The 21,327-nt window shown below is 51.9% G+C and overlaps 6 protein-coding genes across 6 annotated transcripts; 2 read left to right on the top strand and 4 right to left on the bottom strand.

Moving 5' to 3' along the window:
- Positions 1-831: 831 nt before the first annotated feature.
- On the bottom strand, positions 832-2,838 carry TSR3 (ribosome biogenesis TSR3 family protein). The gene is made up of 3 exons (XM_046082187.1): positions 2,533-2,838; positions 2,306-2,442; positions 832-2,250 (listed from the first exon to the last, which is right to left on the bottom strand). Exons 1-3 carry the CDS (start codon positions 2,763-2,765, stop codon positions 1,514-1,516), a joined length of 1,107 nt encoding a protein of 368 aa, XP_045938144.1. The 5' UTR covers positions 2,766-2,838; the 3' UTR covers positions 832-1,513.
- A 292-nt stretch (positions 2,839-3,130) lies between these two features.
- On the top strand, positions 3,131-5,556 carry GGA2 (VHS domain protein; the record flags this gene model as incomplete). Its single annotated transcript, XM_046082186.1, has 8 exons — positions 3,131-3,200; positions 3,276-3,363; positions 3,431-3,506; positions 3,585-3,878; positions 3,948-4,220; positions 4,286-4,661; positions 4,738-5,291; positions 5,356-5,556. The coding sequence occupies 8 exons, from the start codon at positions 3,131-3,133 to the stop codon at positions 5,554-5,556; spliced, it is 1,932 nt and encodes a 643-aa protein (XP_045938143.1).
- Positions 5,557-8,699: 3,143 nt separating this feature from the next.
- On the top strand, positions 8,700-9,941 carry LDX57_000539 (uncharacterized protein; the record flags this gene model as incomplete). Its single annotated transcript, XM_046082185.1, has 2 exons — positions 8,700-8,767; positions 8,831-9,941. 2 exons carry the CDS (start codon positions 8,700-8,702, stop codon positions 9,939-9,941), a joined length of 1,179 nt encoding a protein of 392 aa, XP_045938142.1.
- A 4,339-nt stretch (positions 9,942-14,280) lies between these two features.
- On the bottom strand, positions 14,281-16,098 carry SDS23 (cell separation during budding; the record flags this gene model as incomplete). Its single annotated transcript, XM_046082184.1, has 5 exons — positions 14,281-14,698; positions 14,783-14,961; positions 15,015-15,132; positions 15,188-15,657; positions 15,718-16,098. 5 exons carry the CDS (start codon positions 16,096-16,098, stop codon positions 14,281-14,283), a joined length of 1,566 nt encoding a protein of 521 aa, XP_045938141.1.
- A 398-nt stretch (positions 16,099-16,496) lies between these two features.
- LDX57_000537 (uncharacterized protein) lies at positions 16,497-17,330 on the bottom strand (the record flags this gene model as incomplete). Its single annotated transcript, XM_046082183.1, has 1 exon — positions 16,497-17,330. One exon carries the CDS (start codon positions 17,328-17,330, stop codon positions 16,497-16,499), a length of 834 nt encoding a protein of 277 aa, XP_045938140.1.
- A 1,563-nt stretch (positions 17,331-18,893) lies between these two features.
- Positions 18,894-20,692, bottom strand: MCA1_1 (caspase family protein; the record flags this gene model as incomplete). Its single annotated transcript, XM_046082182.1, has 6 exons — positions 18,894-18,919; positions 18,991-19,599; positions 19,661-20,056; positions 20,146-20,224; positions 20,298-20,451; positions 20,592-20,692. The coding sequence occupies 6 exons, from the start codon at positions 20,690-20,692 to the stop codon at positions 18,894-18,896; spliced, it is 1,365 nt and encodes a 454-aa protein (XP_045938139.1).
- Positions 20,693-21,327: the final 635 nt, after the last annotated feature.

Here is a 21,327-nt window from a genome sequence, read left to right as displayed (position 1 = left end):
GCCTCCGTCTAAGGTGAATAAGGATGAATTATCCGAAGATGAAAGAGAAGCAGTATGGAAGGTTTGCCAAACGCCCAGAATTTCTTGATTCATTCTTATAAGAAAGAAACCAAGGATGCCACTCGGCCTCGTGATCGACGCAGACATGGACATCCCCGTCGCATACACCTCCAAGCCACGAGGCAGTGACATTGCCGCCGTCGTTTGGCCTGAGTCATCATCAGGGACAGTCAGGCTGAGGGTGATCGTGGAGGGTGGACGATCAAGCGTTCGCGACGAATGAAGCATGCGCGTCGAGAGAGGTTACGCTGCCGCTTGGCGCCCGGGTTCCCTCAGTCAGCCCGGCGATGCTTGTGATCCTATCAGATCAGTCGGTTCCTCACCCAGCACCTGACCCCCCTAAAGGGAGGATGGGAAATCTGATCAAATCAGTCGCTGGGATGTGAAATAACCCTGCAGGAACGTGGGTCTGACTGTGGCACTGGCCAGTGAACGTGAACTCGGCTCTATTATTACTCATAGTAGGGCAGGGAATTGCTGCTGCCTCTGAATGCTCTGCACCCTAATTAAAGAATATGATGTAACTGTATCTGCAGACAAAAGTAGCCTGCGTAAGAAAAGAATCTGTGGTATGAAATCGGCGATGGTACCTGAAGATGTCGTAGAAAGTAGGTTGAGCGAGGCGACGTTCCTGTCAGGTGTACTGCGTCCGCCCTGTTCCCCCGGCGTAAGGTGTTGATCGATTATAAGCTGCTTGTGACTGTTGTATATCTGTAGATCAGTTGAACTAAAAAGAAAGAAGAAGAAAAGAAACACAGAGCGGTTCTGAGTGGGGAAATAGCGGAGTTCTTATATTGTACTACCTAGGTACTCAAATGCCTAAGGCATCCTCTCCGCTCTAACCAAGTACTTTAATTACACCGTAGATACAGTATCTACTGCATGTTACTTTTTAGTTGCTAGATAGATATTTCAAGCTGATGATATATATGCTTGTACTGATATCATTAAATGACCGCAAGGCCTTCCAGAGTCTTGGCCTCGAGATTTGGGCGTAGCTATCCAAGATTGCAAAGATACTCCAGTCGGACTCGAATCTTCTCGCAGAGGATGGGGTCAGTCCAGCACTGGCGTTCACCCCGTTGAGCTGAAGGGACGGGACGCCAGCTACGGCGTCGTTTTAGTCAAGAGTCAAAACAGACTGAAGCTCGCTGAGGTCGAGTGCGAATCACAACACTAAGAAGCATTTGGCGAGCGTAGAATAGTGATGCATAACACGTGAAGACATTAAGGCGGCGGCTCGCTGCTGAGAGTTACGGTTAGATGGCCTCAGTAGCAGTCATTTTCAGCGTCGATTTCACGCGTCCTCACATTTTAGTTGTAAATCTGATCCCGCGACCAGGTCCCGCTGTATGGCCGTCCACGCCGATGGTTTTGGAACGATAAAGTGCAGGAAATCACTATGGAGAGGCATTTTAGACGCATCACCTTGTCGAGGTTTAGAATTCATCATCTACCACCTCTTGGGGGCATCTATCGTAGTGCGCGAAAACGACGCACTGTAGGTCTCTTTCTTCTTCTTCTGCGACGCGGCGATGATTCCCGTTCGATCCGTCACGGGCGTCGCATTGATGATATTGTCAAAGGCTTCATCATCACTACCCTCAGCAGACCCAGACTCGGCATCTGAGTCCTCAGCCGGCTTGGGATCCGGATGCGCGATCTTTTCGGGTTCCGGTTTGTCGGGAATCGAAGGATTCTGGAACGCCTTCGAACTGAGAATTTTGCGACGAATTTCGGCCATTTGCTCTTCCTCCTCTGAGTCGTCGGAAATAGCGAAGGGATCTTTGTCCTCTTCTTCTTCGTCCTCATTCTCGTCCTTGTCGCTCTTTTCATCGTCGTCATTGTCCTCCGAATCGGAATCTACCACGGCTGTCCGATTCGTATTTCCGACGGTCCACATATCATCGGCACCTCCTTCGGCGCGGCTATCTTCATATTCCTTCTCGATCTTAGCCAGCCACTCCTCCTCTGTCCGCTTGATATCCTCCTCGGTCTTGCAAGCGGCATATCGCTTCAGAAGCTTGTGGTTGATCTCAAGGAATGCCTCGCCGTAGGGAAAGTGTTGGAGGACTTCGCGGGCCCAGTCTTCGTGTCCGCAGATACAGAAACAAGCCGCGAGCGCTTCGACGCAGTTGAGTCGCCAAGGTTTTCCGTAGTTAACTGTGTTGGCGGCGATCAAGTAGGGCACTGAATCGGTCAGTATATATCGCACGCATATTGAAATCAGCCGGTTTCTCCATACAGAGTCTTTCGCATCTCCCGCCGATGCGTGACCACGGGACTTCCTTCACCCTCACCCAGGAACACTCCACCACTGCAGCACCGAATTGTTCTAGTAGTTCGCTATCGGCCGGGGACAGGATTTTCTTTGCATTCGGACTGTAGCGACCGTCTTAGTTGACTGTATGGAACCATCGCGATGAAACTTAAAGGGACAAGAAAAAATTGAAAAGCATCGCGACCACTTACGAGACAATGACTCCCGGGAATTTTTGTCCAATCGACAATTCTCGCATCAACCCATGCTGCATCAACCGTTTCCCCGAACATCTTTTCGGGTCGCAATGACCCAGATCCCAACAGGCGGCCTTGAAGGGCAGTCGGGAGGAGGCTTCACCGTCACCGCGGGGTACTGGGCGTGGGCGGGGGTTGGAGAATTTCTTTCCTCCTCGCGAAAAGTTGTCCTTCTTGTGTCGAACCATGATGAGATGAATCAGTCGTTGGAAATGAGAATCCAGCGACAAACTGCGTTAAATCCGACGGGGTATCGTGTCGGGGGAGAGTAGGACAGAAAAAGAGAGCAAGAGGGAGGAGAAAAAGTGGTGATCGGCTTAAGGCCGGCGACGGAACCGCCACACGTGGAAGACTAAACCAAGTTGCTAAGGCATCTCCTAACGCTGGCACCAACCTCTCCCCATCCTCTTTCCTCCCACAAGTTTATCGTCTCTGTTATATACCCCTCGGTGCTGGATCCCTAACCGGGAGTTTTGGTTTATCTCTTTCTCTCTCTCTTGTTTTTAAACCCCGTCTCTCCTCCGTCGTCACCCTGGAGGCCGCTTCAGCACGTATGGCAGCTAGGGACCGCTTTGGTGGTGTCTACGCTGACCTGGGCCTGACACCACTGCAACGAGCTATTCGTACGTCGGGACAATTCTCCGGCAAGGGATACAATCCGCATGGTCCATTGGCTAACCATCTTCGCATCTGTTCAGGAAATGCCTGCGACATCTCCCACTACGAACCGAACCTCGCCCTGAACCTCGAAGTTGCGGACTTGGTCAACTCCAAAAAAGGCAATGCGTGAGTCGCGGATCTGGGCTTGGTCGAGGAAGAGGGGAAGGGGGCCTTTCTGACTTTCTTTTTACAGTCCTCGTGAGGCCGCTCTCGAGATCGTCCGTCTGATCAACTCGCGGAATCAGAATGTCGCGCTGCTGGCGTTATCGGTAGGTGTTTTGGAGGCCCGAATCTCGGAAAGCAATCTGGTCGGATGCGGGGCTGACGTTTGATGGATGCCACGGTAGCTACTCGATATCTGCGTCAAAAATTGCGGATACCCCTTTCAACTCCAAATCAGCACGAAGGAATTTCTGAATGAGTTGGTGCGCCGGTTCCCCGAGCGGCCGCCTTTGCGTCCCTCGAGGGTTCAACATCGCATCCTGGAGTCGATTGAAGAATGGCGACAAACCATCTGCCAGACGTCGAGATACAAGGAAGATTTGGGCTTTATTCGGGATATGCACCGTCTTCTCCTCTACAAGGGCTACGTCTTCCCGGAGATTCGCCTGGAGGATGCCGCTGTCTTGAATCCTAGCGACGTATGTCTCACCCCGCCTGTGTTTCTTTCATTTGCGCCAACCACGACACACCCGACTGACCATCTCTAGAATCTCCGTTCGGCAGAGGAAATGGAGGAGGAAGAGAAGGAGGCGCAATCGGCCAAATTGCAGGAACTTATCCGACGAGGCACGCCGGCGGATCTACAGGAAGCCAACCGGTTGATGAAGGTAATGGCCGGGTTCGACAACCGTCACAAAACCGACTACCGAGCCAAAGCTGCGGAAGAAGTGGCCAGGGTGCAACAGAAAGCCAAGATCCTAGAGGAGATGCTACAAAGTCACCAGCCGGGCGATCAGGTTGCCGAAGGAGACGTGTTCGAGGTAAGGCATACACAGGGTTTGAGGTATCCACGCGCAAGATTCGGCTTACTGATGGTGCGGCATAGGAACTCGCCAACGCCCTGCAAAGCGCACACCCGAAGATCCAGAAAATGTGCGAGGAAGAATCGGACGACCCGGAAGCCGTGAACAAACTGTTGGAAATCAACGATAGCATACACCGCACAATTGAACGGTACAAGCTTGTCAAGAAGGGCGACCACGAGGCTGCGTCGCGGATCCCCAAGGGTACGCTGGGCACGACGACCGGGGTGTCGAAGAACGCCAACAACGAGCTCTCTTTGATCGATTTTGACCCTGAACCCAGCTCCAACGGCAATGCCTCGCAGGCGGCCGCCGGTGGCAGCTCCTTGGAGAATGACCTGCTCGGGCTTTCGATAGATGAGCCCGCACCCATGGGCGGAGGAATCTCTCTAGGACCTTGTAAGTGGACTGCTGGAGAACCATCCTCGGGGTCTGAAGTTCTGAATTGTTTGTCACTAACCTATGTAATTCCAAGCCAACCCTCCAGCGGCCTCTGCCACGCCACCCGTCCAACAGGCTCCCGCCGGGTTCCAACCCAACTACGATATTCTGTCCTCGTTGAACTCATCGCAACCTATTTCGCAGTCACCGTCGCCACGACCGGGACCGTCGCTGGCCCAGTCCCAGGCTAGCACGGCCACTCCGCCGCCACCGGCCGCAGTCGACCCTTTTGCGTCACTGGTATCGGCCAGTCCCCGTCATGCCAGCCCATTCCCGTCCCAGAGTCCCAAGCCAGTGCAAGCCGCACCGGCCGGATCTTCCCTTCTTGATTTGGCGGGTGCTTCGAGCACGGGCCCGGCCAATAGCGCCGCGAAGGAAGACGACGAGTGGAATTTCGCCTCGTCGCTGCCTGAAACGAGCGCCCTTCCCAGCGTGAACCGGGTGCAGGTGCTGAACACCTCGTTGCGGATTGAATTCGTGGCGCGACGACACCCGCAACAGCCTCGATTGATTCATGTAGTAGCCTTGTTCTCCAACGCCACGTCCCAGCCATTGAACGAGCTCCACTTCCAAGTGGCCGTTGAGAAGGTAGCCCTCCCTTCCCTTATTTGTCTTTTGTCATTTTTGACCAACTGCTAATTTACTTTGACAGTCATACACATTGCAACTGCGACCCCAATCAGGACGGGACGTCGCCGCCCAGCAGACCAACGGAGTGCAGCAAGAGATGCTAGTGGACGGGGTTGAGACGGGTAAGGGCAACTCGATCAAGATGCGATACAAGGTATCATACCGGATGGGCAACGAACGGAAAGAGGAACAGGGAATGGTTCCCTCGTTGGGGATTGCATAAGGAAGGGAAAGGGGGAAAGAAACCCAAAGGAGAAGTATACAAACGTCACTAGGATCTATTCTGTTCTGTGGGTTAGCTTTTTCGACAGCCTTGCATTTGTTTTCATTTCTACTTGCTTATACCTGATTTGTTTTTTTAAATTTTCTTTTCCAATTTCTTTTCTATGTTTCATTTCCTTTTCAACCCCCACCACCAAGTTCAATTTCTTGCTATCAACATGAACATGTTTATACTTTCTTGAGCGATAGGAGAACGAAAATCAAAACCGCAATTGCAATTGAATTTGCCCGGAATGCATCCCACCCCATCCCATGCGCCACTATCGCTGCCCCCTTCTACAACCTCAGAGTATGATGTACCTAAGGTACTAGGGTTTAGGGTATTGCCTGAAGCGGACCTCCCCTTCAACCTTAACCCTGTGTCCCATCAACAGAAACCTACCTAACCAACTAACTCCATTGATCTACAAGAAGCGTCACGGAAAGATAAAATGAGGGAAATAACCCTCATCAGGGAAGTTTATCGACATCTTGGCATGGCATGTATGTATGTATGCTTTCTTTCCCTTCCCCGTGCTAGATCGAAATATGGGCGAGATTTGCCCGAAAACGAAGACAACGTCGGAGTGGCGTTGTCCGTGGCGTTCGGCCGAAACACGGGATGCCTGTCTGGCAATAGGTAGACTTACTGGTAAGTTACTAGTTACTGGAGTTACTGCAGTTGGTTCCTAGGGAATTTGTCGACGGGGCTTCGGCATCGGGGCATTTAACCTACGAGATGAGACGGGGGCTCGGGTCTAGCGGATGACGATGGCAGCAGAACTCTCTCTCTCCCCTTGCAGTCGGAGACGTGGTTGTCCAGATGTCAGATCAAGTCAGCGGCCCGATTCCTCAGCAGCAGGGAGAGAGGTCCAGATGTCAAGTCAGCGGTTCAATTCATCAGCACGAGAGACGGTGGTACTCGGACATCTGGAGACGGCTGGGCCCGCCTAGGCCGAGGGAGAGAAGGGTGGCAAACAGACAGCAGATTAGGAGATTGTTTAGTCGGACGGATCATCCCCGTGCCCCCGACTACTGACTGGACCTTACAGTAGCGTGCTGCAGGAACGGTACAGTCCGTCGAAACCTACCTAACCTCCAGGGCCGAAGGTGAGTGAGGTGATAAGATGGTATACGCACATGCCATGCACCGACAGCTCCTACCAGAATCAGCAGAGATAGTCCGAAAATGACTTTGGAAGAATTTCAATCGAAAAAAATGTTACATACTTTCCACATTGGGAATGCCCAACCTCCTTTCTGAAAGAGAAGGGAGGGGGAAAAAAATACACTCTATTACTCCCCGCCCTCATCCTACATCCCTCTGAGTGTTTAACCCCGCGTCAGGAAAGATAAGGAAAAGGGAACGCCATGGCTTGGGAAGAAGTCTCCTACTAGATTCCCTGCTTCCAGGATCATCCTTTCCCACCATAAAGTTTCCCGGGCGCATGATTCAACGCCTGCAATGAAAGGGGATTGGACGCCAGGGCGAGAAATGGGCTTTCCGTTGACCCTCGGGCGAGGAGGGAATGGCGAGAGACACGAGGAACCGAAAAACCGGATTGGCGGAAGTCTATACGAGAAGGGAGAGGGATGATGGTACCTTAACGCTATCACATTCACGAGGGAAAGTAAACCCTCGAGTCATTCCCAATCAGTCGGGGTTTAGTGTTAGAATTTGGGCAATTCGAATTTGAATTTCAGGTTAGGATTCTCTTCCCCCCCGTCTAGCGTCAACGGCCACGCAGTCTAGGCGAGTCCCCGGGCGTTCTGGGATAGACGCTAAGGACGTGCAGATTCCCCGATTAAGCGGTGGCAAATATGCAGCATCTGTTGGCAAGAACAGACTGAACGGAGTAAGAGTATTCTGTCCGTCTGAAAGTCTCAAAAAGAAGTACACTGTCAACAAAAGTACCCAGGAGGACGGAGATGTCCGAAGAGATAGTAGATCTGAACCCTGCACCCCCACGACGATCTTGACTGTAGAAGACTAGAAGATCCCACGCCGTCGATCTCCGAACTGCACCGCTTACGACACTGGGTCCGTGCCCCGATTGATCGCCCGTGATGACTCAGCTGGGTGTGCGTGAAGGTTTGTATGGCCTGAGGCCTCAGGGTTCCCCGGATTTTCAGTCTACTGCTTGGAGGTTGGAGGAGTAGTACTCATCAGTAGTACTCATCAGTAGCTACTAGCTACTCACCAGTACTCAGTACTCAGAAGAGCGTAACCCTCTGGCACTAGCCGGTCTTGTTACTCCTATCACTCCCACTGTTACCACCACTACTCCCACCACTATCAACAGTACTACTACCACTGCACACTGCCACTACTAGCAAATTCAGTAGCCCTCTGTCCATGCTCGGTCATCTCTGACTAAATTCGTTCCACGGTGAAAAACTGGAAAAACCCCAATCTCCAACGCAATTGATTCGCTTCCATTGCCCCTGGAAAATGGTTCCGGGTTCTTTCGGCTTTCTTCACTCGCTCTGCAACCAATATTCTTCATCCTGCTACTTCCATTCTGTTCGAGGAAGAAAAAAAAGACTTCCCTCGGGCAGGACTAGGATCCATGGCCACCGTGCCCTCAGGGTACCAGCGGCGAGACAAGTCTGGGCGAGAACCCGGAACCATGGAACCTCTCACAGCGAGACTTTCACCGGCCACAAACACACCGACTGACCCGGTTCATCCTCTCTAGCCTGCCCCATGGCTCGTCTAGACCTCGCTACCTCGCTGGCTGCTGGCCCGCTACTACTACTGCCAATGTCGGGGGGTTCCATGCCTGACAGCTAGCTATCGGTGCTAATGCAAACCTTATACTGCTGGGTCCGAGTGGATAGCGCCCCTCCTGTCGGTTACCTTCTCTATCACGGTATTTAATATCTTCCCTCCTGCCCTTTCCCCTCGGCAGTCTTTTTCGTGTTGATGCTTATTCGGACTTGCATTATTCTTGAATTTACTCAATATTGCGAGCCGCATCTGAGATGAACTGACACATCTGGCAACTCTTTGGACGTTCTTATTAGCCTGACTCACCGGTCAGACTCATACATTTCCTTATTTTAAAATCTATTTTCCTGGTCCGTCGTAAAAAAGTGGCTGCAATGGCCTCTCCCTCGATCGATCTGGAGGTCTCTCCCAACCCTCGCACGCGAGAGGAGAATCAAGAACGGTGAGCACGAAATTTCCATCACCTTCTGATCTACTCCCCCCGTCTAATCGAGCGACCTTGCAGGGCTTTTATTGCGGCGTCTAGACGCAAAGATCGCAGTCTCGACGCTCGGGTGGAGTCGGCCAACCGGGCTTCTGCTCTGCACAAGCAGCGCACCGGCAAAGGTCTTCTCATCACCCGAGACATCGTCGAGAAGGAAGCGATGTACGAAGAAGTGGATGACCGCTACCACGAGAAAATCAACCGCATGCTTCAGGCACAGAACATGCAGATCCAGGACGAATTCCATCATCACGTCCTCGCCGCTCTGGCCGCTCGTCCGTCGCACCAGGGCATCCAGCAACGTCGGGCTGCGAACCTGACTCCCCGCGCCTCGATGGGCGGCGGCATCCGCAAGATGAGTCTGGATCTCTCCAACATGCGCTCTTCCATCTCGGAGGGCATGAGCGGGAGCCCGGCCACCAGTCCCGTCATGGTGAGCCACAGCAACAACAGCAACAATAATAGCTACATGATGTCCCCCACATACGACGGGAGTATCTCGCCGTCGTATCCCGAGGTGGTCCCTGGCTCGTCGGGCCAGATCCCATCCTACATCGCCGCTGCTACGCCTCAACCGGGGCCCGCCGTCTGGCAGGCGCAAGCCTTCGGCCCGCCTTCATTCCGGTCCCCCTGGGCAGGCTTCCAACCCTCTCCGATGCCGTCTCTGGCAGGGGACATGGGGATGCCCGTTCGGCAGCAGTTCAGGGATCGTATGGGCTCAGCGCCCGTCATCCCCGTGCATGGGTTGCCCTCGGCGTCCGTCCAGCCGGGGCCCAGACCCATGTCCCAACACACTCGCGTCCGATCCGAGCCCCAACGATTCCCATCCGGGACGACGTCGCCCCAGGTTGAGCTGGTGGGCACCGAACCTCTCCCGACCCCTGATCTCTGTCCCACCCCGAGTACTCCTCACTCGCCCACGTCGACCAACCGGAACCCGGACATGATGGGGCTCGAGACCCTGGGCAAGGAGGACGAGGGCAGCGTCCCCTTTTCGCACGACGGCATCGACCCGGATTATGCCGATTTCAGCCAGTTTGCATTTACCCTGACCAATACTCCCCCTATGACGGAGGGGGACTTTAAATTCGATGATTTGGTTGCATTTGATGATTTTCCCATCACTGCATGATTTTGGAGTGGTAATCCACCGGTTTCATTCTATTTTTACACTTTCTTGACTCACACATTTGCTACACTGTGAAAATCTGCTTATCCTTTCTCATTTTTCCCCCTTCTTTGTTTCAGTTATCTTGTGTGGGTGGGTGGATTCATTTTTCCGACGAATGTAACACGCAAAAACTCCGCGGGGTTACGTTCAGGTGAGGGGAGTCGGTCAAGGGACAATACCCAGGGATCGTTGGCGTTTATTTTTTCCTTTTCTTCTATTTTCCTTTTCTTCCTCTGCTATTCTTCTTTCTCATCGCTTTACAAGGGATTGACTATGGATTACGATTGATTCGGTATACGGGTGTACGGGTGTACGATATCTCCAAGCTGGACAAATTTGATCTGGCTTCACTGCTTGCTTGGTTGCCTTCTTTCTTTTTCTTCTGCTGATTTTTTTCATTTTTCTTTCTTGGTGTATTTCCATGGATAGATAATCTAACTTTTTCTATTTTATTATTTCTGTATCTCTTGAGCTGGATCTTACGTGGTTTGACAGGGGGAAATGGTGGGGTGGGATGCACACTAACTAATCCACACCTACAGTAATTCTACAGCTCCAGCGACAGCTACAGAAAAGGAAAAAAAAAAAAAAAAAAAAAAAAAGAAAAGTAAGAAACAAGAGAAGTGGAGACCGTAACCCTCCTAAAAATTCCCACTCTCCTTCTTCAATTCTCGCCTAAACCCCAACAATTAAAGGTAACTAGGTAGTAGGTAGGGTTGCAAAAAAAGAAGAATCAGCGGAGCCAAGATTCCGCAAACAGCAGGGGAAAAAAAAATATGCAACATCACGGATAGAGTTTTTTGGGTTTTTGCATTTTATTTTATTTTATTTTTCAATCCAGAAACCAGGTCTGAAAGATATGTGGTCACACAATCACAAATCACGGACATGAAGTTTCTGGTCTTTTTAGTGTTTCTTGGCTGAGGACATTGTGACAACAGAGTCCTGTTCAATAGGGGAGGCTTAGGTAGTTGGGTAGGGGTTATCTCATCTTGACTACAACCGTAACTTTACTTAATTAACTTAACTGTGGACTTGCAAGCAGGTGCAGGTGCAGGTGCAGGTGCAGAGTTTGTGGGATTTTGAGTGATTTGACGGTCCGGACCTTGCTTGCTTGCTTGCTATCTTGGTTGGTAGTTTGTGGGTGGACCTGGGGAGAAATTAGGGCTTCAATATTTACTATTAATTGTGAGCTATCTCTATCTATCTTTTCATGCTTAGATCCGGAGAGAGAGAGATACTATCCCTCCTATCTTAGTTACTTCTAATCTATGTACTCACCAATTCCATAGTGATTCCCACTAGGCTAACTAGCTAGACCCGATCGACGGAAATGATCGACGCAGCACACGCACGGACCAGACTAGACCCGACTAGACCGGGTCTAGTTGCAGCTTGTGTGGGTCTGCTGGATTAGGCTTAGCTTACCGTAGGTAGTAGGTACTTGTGTGGTTCGGACAATACAATATTAATACCAACTTCTCCGAGGAGGAACCTAATCCAGGTAGATACTAATTAGGATCCTGAGGTATGAGGAAAGTTGTACCGTCACAAACCACCCAGTAAGATATGCTCTTGGACCTACCCTAGATGCCTTGGCCCCCACTATAGCAGGATCCGGAACCTACTTCGGAGGAAGTTAGGAACAGAACATGGATGAAGTTACTCCGCGGGAGAAGAGAAGTTGGGTGCTCGGCTAGTAGCTCGGCTATCTAGATCTAGCTAGACGTTGGATTTTAGATCTTAGGTGGGTTAACTTAGTGGGCTTGGGGCTGAGCTGAGCTGAGCTGGCTATTGCGTGGACAGGGACTACGGTGTATGGTTTTTGGAAATGGCTTGGTTCAGAAGGCAAGTGCTGCGCTAGACTAGGGGAGGGTCTGTCTAATTGAGGGGGGTTTTCTCTAATTATTATTTTCGCCTCTCCTTGCTTGTTCTTCATTTAGATCTTATGGATGGGTCTTGTGAGGGAGGGGATAGGAACACGGTCTGGGGTTTGGAGGACCATTGAGTTGGATGGCAGATGCGGTGGGGGAACTGAGGTTCTTTGGAGGGAATTGACTTGCCAAGTGGAGGTGGATGTATCTCTCTCTCTGTCTGTCTGTCTGTCTGTCTGTCCATTTGTCTATAGGTGGACTTGGTTTGGTGAGTTCCTCGGGAGAGAGGTACGGCAAGAACTGACCTCCTGTACTTCATACTTAGATATAACTAGAAATTCAATAGACAATCTGTCCTGATCCATACAGTTCATAGGTACAGTATAGTGTACAGTATGTACACTGCCAGATAATAGACCTATCAAACCATTGACACAGTGTTCGAGCATACTACATTCTAGTGAGATATCCAAAAACGCACCCCCCCCCCCCCCCCCAACCCACCTGAAAGAGAACAACACCCCAGTACGCTCTATACTGTAGAACCAAGTGAATAAAAACCAACGTCTATCTATGTCTGGATGAACCCAAAACCCCTCTCCTAAATCCTAACAAATCAACTCAAATGAAAAACCAAATTACAAACTCCCAGCAAAACAAGGCCAGTGGACACACGATACCGTTAACCTTGAACCATGTGAGTGAGGTAACCCTTTTCCGCATGCAGCGTCCTACATCCACTTCCATGGAGAAACTCTATTATTAGTATTAAGAATGGCTGGACCTGACCTATGAATGTTCAAGAACGGTCGAGCTGTCTTTTCTTCTTTTTTTTGAGGGGAATTGGAGGTGGGGGAGGGAGGGAGGGTTGTTCTATCTGGGAGTATGTATGGTACATGGGCAATTAGAATCTTAACCTACTCTGTGAATTGGATTTAGTATCTGTTTTATTGGAACAGTCTGGACTACCTTGCACATCTTGGGGGGTTAGACACTGAGATTGATCTAGGATTATACTGAAATATCATGTGTCCTCAGCGTCAGGTTCCCCTTGAACTGAATTGCGTTGTTGTATGTACGTGCATGCAGACATACATACAATGTAGTAAGACAGTAGTAGTATGGTACGTAGGTAAGTCAGTCTAACAAAGTAGGATCTTTAGTTCCTACGTCTTGTCCATTCATCCATCCATCCATCCAACCAACCAGTGAATCAACCAACCAGTGAATCAACCAATCCAACATACCTCATTCCAACCAAAGCCCCCGTCCCCCCGGCGAACCAACTAGCCCTTACCTATCCAGCAACGCCAACGGGGTTGGGGTTGGGTGGATATTCTTGCTTTACTTTTTTTTTTTTTTCGAGGTCGCAACCCACAAAACGAGTCAGTACCTCGATCCCAAATAACTTAGCAGATAAGTTAGCATCTCGATCCCAACTAAGTAAAGTAAGTAAGTAACTAACGCGGCCCCTCCCCGCCAAACAACACCCCCAAAAAAGGAATTCCCCACGCCTATCTCCCTGTTGATCATCGCAAGAAAAAAAGAGGAGAAACGGACGGACAAACAATGCAGCTTCATTGGTGGCCTCGGTTAGTTGAGACCCAGGGAACAGATCTCGAGGTTGTATCCATGGGACGGTGGGGGGTGGGGAATACAAGTGCAGGAAAGGGATAGGGTAAGGTAAGTGAGTGGCTGTGAGTACCACCCGGTGATCTACCTACTTACCTGGCTGGCGGGTGTTGTGGGGAGAAGATTGAATTGAATGAGTAGCTAGGACTTGTGTATGTAGGTTAGGAGGCTGGACTGTTGGATTTGGTTGCGTATGCGGGATTACGTCTATTCTCTCCTCTCCTCTCCCATCATCTCTGGCTGGCTGGTCTGGTCAGTCTGGTCTAGCTGATTGGAGATGAGATCTGGCTCGCTGATTGATAGGGTTTGCCTGGTCCACAGCGAGATCTGGGACCGAATGACAGCGTCCGATGGCGAGTGGGCAGTTGGAATTCGACAAATCCAATTCCTTTTCCTCTGGCACCGTAGTAGAGTGGCAGCCAATCTAGCAGTGGATTTGTCAGTTAAAGTAAGATATGAGGTTACGCTTAGGATCGGCGAATTACTGCTCGTTTAACCTGTCGAACCCTAACCCAGTACCAGGGTGACAGGGACGATCAGGTCGGAATGCGGTATATCCCTGCTGAATGGTCATTGGGTTCCACACTGTAAAGTGGCGATTCATATCCATATTCAGACTGTACCTCTGATGGCTCTAGCTAACTGACTGAACTAACTAAACTAGACTAGACTGAACTAAAACTGTAACTGTACTTGCAAAAGCACATAGGGCTGAAGGAGCTTTGTACGAACGTGCGTAAGCATGGACACAAAAATGAAGGCAGGAAAATGGGAACAATGACAAAAGAAAAAGTCTATCGACTGAATAACTCCCGACCAATCTCCCCGCTTCGTCGCACGCTCAGACTCGAACTGCTGCTGCGTCGTCGTCGGCTTCGACTTTCGGCTGGATCCGCCGGACTTAAGCCACTGGCCCGCGCGTGCAGATTCAATATGTCCGTCAGACTGACTACCCCCACTAACCGTCCCGATAGCCGTGCGCCCGGGAGCGAGGACACTGGGATCGACGGTCCCATCGCAGCCGTGGGTGTATGCGGCACGGTGGAATGCGGCTGTGTCTGGCCGAGGGCTGGAGGCAGGGGTGCCGCGCTGGCTGCCGGGGGTGACGGCGGAGGTTGCTGTACACTCGGGGGTAGGGGAATATGTCCCGAGGATTGCGAGGGCGTGGGTGGCCCTGACGAAGAAGGGGACAGGGGATCGGTTACCCACAACCTAATTGTAGAACATGAGCATCTCATAATATCCAGGTGCAGGGCTACAACAGCGTATCCCTGCTTAGAGAGAAAGAAAACTCACCGATGCGATCTCGTGGCCACCACTTTCGCAACGGTATGCGCCAGCGTTGATCCGGGATTCACATGGAAAACAGGAAACGAGTCTTGGCCGTCAATCAGGCCGCGCGTGGATAAAATCACCGAGATGAAATGGGCGCAAGTGTTGTGTAGCAAGGGTAACGACGACGATCGCGTAAGAAGCTGCTCAATCAGTCTGGAATCTACCTTTCCTCTTTCATAATCCGTTAACTCACCTTCACGTCCGTCGTGGAGATATTGCCCACCACGTTGAACTGATTATCCACTACGGCGATGGATGAGATGCCCTCGTCGTTCATAATTCCCAGCGCCTCGCTGAGAGGTTTGTCTCCACTGCAGATATGTCAGACATCCGCATATATGACGGCAAAGGTAAAAGACAACTCACTTGATGGACACCACATCGCGAGATCCAATCCGCAGCTCCCACAGCGCCAGCGGATACAGCTGATCGATCACCGGGAAGCTGCGCCCATTTTCCCACAAGAATTTGACCAGTCGGAACTGGCTGAAAATACCGACCACCTCATTATCATCGTGTTCATTCACTACCACGACGCGATGCACGCCTCCGCCAAACGTTTCGACCGCTGCCATCACGCTGGCCGAAGCCGGCAGCGTCGTCATCGGTTCCTTCCGACCCAGATCTTTGACATCGCGCAGCGGTATTGTGAGTCCATCTCGGGCCTTGCGGGTCAATTCTTCGTAGGATGCGAGCATCTCATCATCCGGGCGCGTCAGCCCCGCGGCGAGTAGGAGGTACGCATTCAAATCCGAGTAATCAAACGTGCCCACGGCCGACTTCTGCTGGCGATCTTCACGGATCAAGAGCACCGGGGCGCCCGTGTCAATTAAAACCTGATGAGCAACACTCGTCAGCTTCCGTCATCCGGATTCACCGTCAAGTCATGAACCCACGTTGGTCGCTTCTTCAATTCCCGTGTCGATCTCGACGAACTTCAAATCCTCGGGACTGACGAGCTCTCCGATGGAGATCTCCCGCCAGTCTCTTCCGGCGAATGCGGGGTCGGCGTGGTTCGGGGCCGGGGGATTGTCGATAAGACTCTGGATGGCCGCCTGGTTCAGCGACGGTTGTCGGCGAGAGCGCGGGGAGCCGGGAGCTCCGCGGAGAGTCTCGCTCAGACTGTGACGGTGTTGGTGGTTGGATAAGCCATGAGAGAGGCGGAGGGACTGGTTGCGCATGGAGGAGGAGCGAGAATCGGTGCTGGATCGGGGGGAAGCTATAGCCGATCCGTTGGAGGTATCGGCCACGGCTTCAGCCGGGACTCGGTCCGTCATGATGGATAGTGAATGGGGTGGGAGGACTGGGTCCTCGAACGTAGAGGGACGACAATGATAGATCAGAAGACCGAAACACACATTCCTGGATCGCAAGACGAAGCGAGAGAGACGGAATATCCATTGCGGTGCCAATCACGCGGCGTTGCGGGGAATCGGCGGTGTCTGGTTGGTGCTGGCCCCACAGCCAATCAACGGGTGGCGGCTGTCATGACGCCGTCATCGTGTTTGCTGTGTTTGTTGCATTTGCATGTTTGCTTCGTGGTGTTTGTATCGGTTGTGTTTGCTCTCTCTCTCTCTCTCGAGAAGTATACAGTACTCTGGAGTAGAGCATACAGCAGACCTGCATATGCCACCTGCTGGTCTCCGCTGCAAGGGACATCACTGCCAATCTCCCGCTACCCCATCAAATCCCCCAGCACATCGCTGAGATCCTTGGCCCGACGATCCTTCATCACCGGTTTCCGAGGTCCAGCTTCAAGAGTGCGCATCACTTTTAACCTTTTCGTGGAGCGTCCAGCCTCTGCCCTGGTGCGTCGTAAACATAACACCTTGGCCCGACCCCGAGCACTCGTCAACGGCGAAGAATCCATCCTGCCTCCCAGCTGGAAATCCAACACAGGGCAATTGGCTCCTATGGTGGACGGTTCACAATCCACGTCGCCAGCCAGACTAGCCTGATACGACGAGTAGAGTTCCTTAGAGAGCAACGGTTCAGAGGAACTCACCTCCCAGCCATCCAAGTCCTCGCCTTCGCGCGTACAGCCCGAAAGCCCAGGACACTCGTAGGCAACGATGAACCGCAGGGCCGGCAACTGCGCCAGATAACGCAGCGCCGCCCTCGACAGATCCTCCTGGTAGAAAAAGCGTAGAATACGCAGATGGGCCAATGCCCCCGTCGTACACGCCCTCTCGCTCCACGTCCGCACGATGCGATCATTCAGCGCTGTCGTCTGCACCTCGTCGTCGGGATCGTCCGCGAGACGCACGGCGCCCGCCTGAGTCGCAACCTCCAGAGCCACCAGGTTCCTAACGTCCGAGATCTCCACGAGCTCTGGGATCGTCGCGAACAGCGTTCCCAGCGTCAAGACGGCGCGCCATTTCAACGTCTCGCTCTTCGCCATGCCTAGATAGTCTCGGAGCGAGAGTCTTAGACCCCCAATTTTCATGGACCGATAGTGCGCGACCCTGGAGAACTCCTCGGGGTACGCGGTAGCAAATATCTTCCACATATACAGGGTTCGTTTGCGACTAGACGTAGGGATCCTGATCAGCTCTCCTACTTACACATCCAACATCCATCCCTCACATTCCCCACCCCTAGGAGCAAAGAACCGGGAAAAAACAACGAGACCAGGGGGGAACACATACCTCCTCCCCAAACAATCCCACAAATAACTCGCGATCGACCACGGCACATTCACAAACAGCCCAGGCACGAGATTCCGCTGGTTCGAGAGAGTCTGTTTCATGGCCGAGTGTTTCAGCGTCGGGGCGCCGACTCGGCTCGTCGACTCCCATCCTTCCGGGAGGTAGGGGGTCTCATGCACCCAGGCCGGCCCGTGGGGATGGATCGGAGTCATCTCGGTCTCGAGGTAGGTCTGGCCGCTTTGGCGGTCGAGACGGAAGATGGATGTCATAGCCCTAGGTACCTTACTTCCCTGGTCCTAGGTAGGTGGCTTGTTGTTTGGTTAGTCATTTGTTTTCTCTGGTAGTTTGTATGTACCGGGTACTAGGTATGTAGATACTTTGGGCCCCGCTAGACCCTAGCTGCAACAGGATGAGATAGAATGGGATGAGATAGAACAGTAATTCAATCGACCAAATCTAGAGGAGAACCCAGAAATGAAAAATCTCCACAACGGTCTGGTCTGTCTGTCTGGTCTGGTCTGGACGCGTGATGCTTTTCGAGGGTGTAGAGCTTATTTACTCACTTTCTTTTCTGGATAGGTAGGTAGGCCTGGGCGCTTAAAAACGCTAGCCTGAATTGACTTTCTCGTCAAAACCAAGGTTCTAGACAACAGTACACATCCCCCAGGTAGGTAGACAGGGCACGGTTAACGACGAAAAACATGCAAAACCTGAAATCTGCAGCCGCCGAAGTTGGTTCTTGGATGATACAACCCACGTGATTGACGCGCAGAGAAAAAAGAAAAACAAAGTTGACAGCTCATACGGAGTAAAGTGACTGCTCGGATGTAAAGTCCCAATGTATACTAATTCCCTCTCCCTCCCTTCGGTAGCCATGAATCTACCGGAGAAATTCATGGAGGATGAATTTCTAGAGCACCTAGCCTAAACCTACCATACCTTTTTTCCCTCGACACCCGTGTTTCCTAATTTTGCGAAATGCCGGTCCAGCTGCTGGATCGCTTGTCTAGATTCTTTCAAGGTCTAGAAGAAATGGGTAGCTTTTTGGGTGGGTTGAACTCAATAGAAACTTCCTGGGTTGCAGAGTAGAAAATGTTGGAGATCTCCAGGTGTTCTGGCCGGAAAGTAAATAAACAAGCCGACTGCCAGATAATATATGCTTTAAAAAAGTGCAAACCAGAAGTCAGTAAATTCCCTCAGAACTATGCCATTCTATTCCATCGTCTCGAGGCATCCTCTAAACTAGAGAAGCAAGCGATCATATATATGAACTGCAATCATGCTTAAATTAAGAAAAAAAGATAAAAAATAAGGCTGAGAAATAAGAAAGACAAGCGCAAAAACCTTTTTGCGTGCAATGAAATCCCAATGCAAGAAACCGTATCCGTTGAAAAGAAAACCCCCAAGCCAAAAACCCCGCTTATTTACATCACATAGAGCAAGTTCGTATCTATACTCGGTCAGAGTCTGTGTTCCACGACAATGAATCCTCCAATCTTGAAGTCTGTTTCGTTCACTTACCTAAGGGGTGACTGCAGCTTAGTTGCGGCTTCTGCGTGTACTTGGTCGACAGCTCGTCTCGGATGCTGTTCAACAGTTGCACGTAGCTCTGCTGCGGGTTCTTGCGCATGGCGCTGATAAAGGCCCACGACATGGCTCCCGTGGCCTGGCCGGCAATCTGGGCGTCTTGACTGGTCTGGTCGTCCTTGCTGCCCGACCACATGATGACATCTGCCGGGCTCGTCTTGGTCACCTTGTTGCGCTCGTACACCTCGTCGCCCTTGGTGGCCTTCTTGAGGAAGCCGACCGCTGTCGACATCATGCTGCCCATGTCGCCGCGGGCGTAGGCCGACACCACACCCAGAAGACCCTGACCGGCTTCCTTGGCAAGGTTGGGTTCCTTGAGGACACCCTGGGTCGAGTAGACGTAGGGCAGGTCCAGAGCGGAGCCGGAGTGGCAGGAGTCGAAGATGGCCGTCAGTCGCACGCCCGGCTGCAGAGACTTTACCATGATGCGGTGCATCTCGTCGTCGACAATGTGGCCCGCCTGGCGGAAATCAACAGGGTAAATCACTTCGTCGTATCCGTCGTCCTCGTCGCCGTCCAAATCGGGGGTCTGACCACCGTGACCTGCGCTCTCGTCAGAATAATAGCCCCAACCGAAACACCGGTCGTGGGATGAAGGGCTTACCCGAGTAGTGGAAGAAGAGCGAATCGTTAGGACGGGCGTCCTTGACCAACCAGTGCATGGCGCGCAGGATGTTGGCCTTGGTCGGCTGGCTCATGGGGTTTTGTTGGTCATCCGTCAGCAGCACCATATCTTCGCGAGCGTAGCCAAAGTTCTGGTTGAGGTAGGAGGACATGTTCTTGACGTCGTTGATACATCCGCGCAGCTGACCCTTCTGGTTGAAGTAGTTGATACCGATCAGAAGCGCCTTTCTCTTGCCGGTGCAACGGGAGTACTGGAAGTTGTATCCTTGGGGAGCGCCATGGCCGAAGGCGACGGGGTCGCTGGGAGGAGGAGCCGGAGCGCCATGGCCGCCGTGGTTGCCTTGGCCGTAGGAGTTCTGGTAGGGGTTGGGAGCACCTGTTGCGCCATTAGCAACTGCGCAAGTAGAGGGGCGGTTTGTTGGCGCGCAAAAAAAGCGAGGCTGAATGCGCAAAGGGAGAGCGTGCCTTGTTGTCTGTGTCCCTGTCCCTGGTACATGTGACCACCGTTGGGTGCCGGGCTGTTGTAGCCCGACGGCGGACCGCCCTAGAGATCACGATTCCATGTCAACCATCGCGATCATCGCGAGATCCAAATATCGAAGGCAGGTTTAACATACGCCATATCCACCCTGAGGGGCATGCGATCCATAGGGTTGGGGCGACGGCTGACCGTACGAAGGATAGGGGTTGCTGGGAGGAGGCTGTTGGCGATAGGCTTGACCGGGATACCCGCCGCCGTAGGACGACTGGTGATGATGATGCTGCATTGGTCTGGCAAGGGATCAGCGAACGGAAGTTCCTTTTTGTATATGTATATGTAGATATGATGCAGACGTAGGTGTAGACGTAGATGTAGATGTGTGTATATGGCAGTCACGGCGAAGGACACGAAAGAGAACCGGCGACCTTACTGCTGATAAGACGGAGCGCCGTACGACGGCTGCTGAGGAGGATAGGAATACTGTTGCGGGGGATAACCGGGCGGGCCCGAGTAAGGGGGGTAATAGGACATGGCGTTTGGAGGGGCACGAGGGAGCTCAAATAGAAAAAGTAAAAGTTAAAATAAAAATCAATAATAAACAAATAGAAAGCGCCCAAGGTCAGACAAGAGCGTAGAGTGACTTTGGGGGGAAAACAACGAAAGAGAGGGCGAAGAACGAGGCAGCCTACGAAAAGGCCGAGATCCGGTGGGTCGGAGCGGGATTTCTATCCTGATGGAGAGGAGTTCTAGAAGATAGATGATGTTTTATCTTGTTATTCTCTTCTTTCTTTCAGATTCATTGTCTTTAATTTTATGTTCGATTTTTATGTTGATTATCTCTGAAATTTTCTGTCCGGGGATCGTGAAAATTCTGCAGAACCGCCCGTCGGGGAGGCCGACTGCACGAGCAGGCATGAAGCATGAACGAGCTCAGCCAGCCTTCGCTAAGGCCGCGGTCGGGCACGCGTCCTCGTCTCCGGAAATGGTCGGACTCTCCTTGCTCAGCCTTATTACTTGTGGTCCTTGTTATGTTTCTTACAAATTGCAGATTACACCCTACCCTGCACCTACACCTGCACCATGTCCTATCCCTACCCCTTCTTGTCATCGGCATCACTTGCATACTTCAACCGTCCACGTATGTTCTAGAAAATAGAATCCCAATC

Source organism: Aspergillus melleus (assembly GCF_016097325.1).
Source record: "Aspergillus melleus strain CBS 546.65 chromosome Unknown contig1, whole genome shotgun sequence".
NCBI classification, from domain to species: Eukaryota; Fungi; Ascomycota; class Eurotiomycetes; order Eurotiales; family Aspergillaceae; genus Aspergillus; species Aspergillus melleus.
The sequence above is the reverse complement of the archived record's forward strand: the minus strand, read 5'-3'. Positions and strand labels throughout refer to the sequence as shown.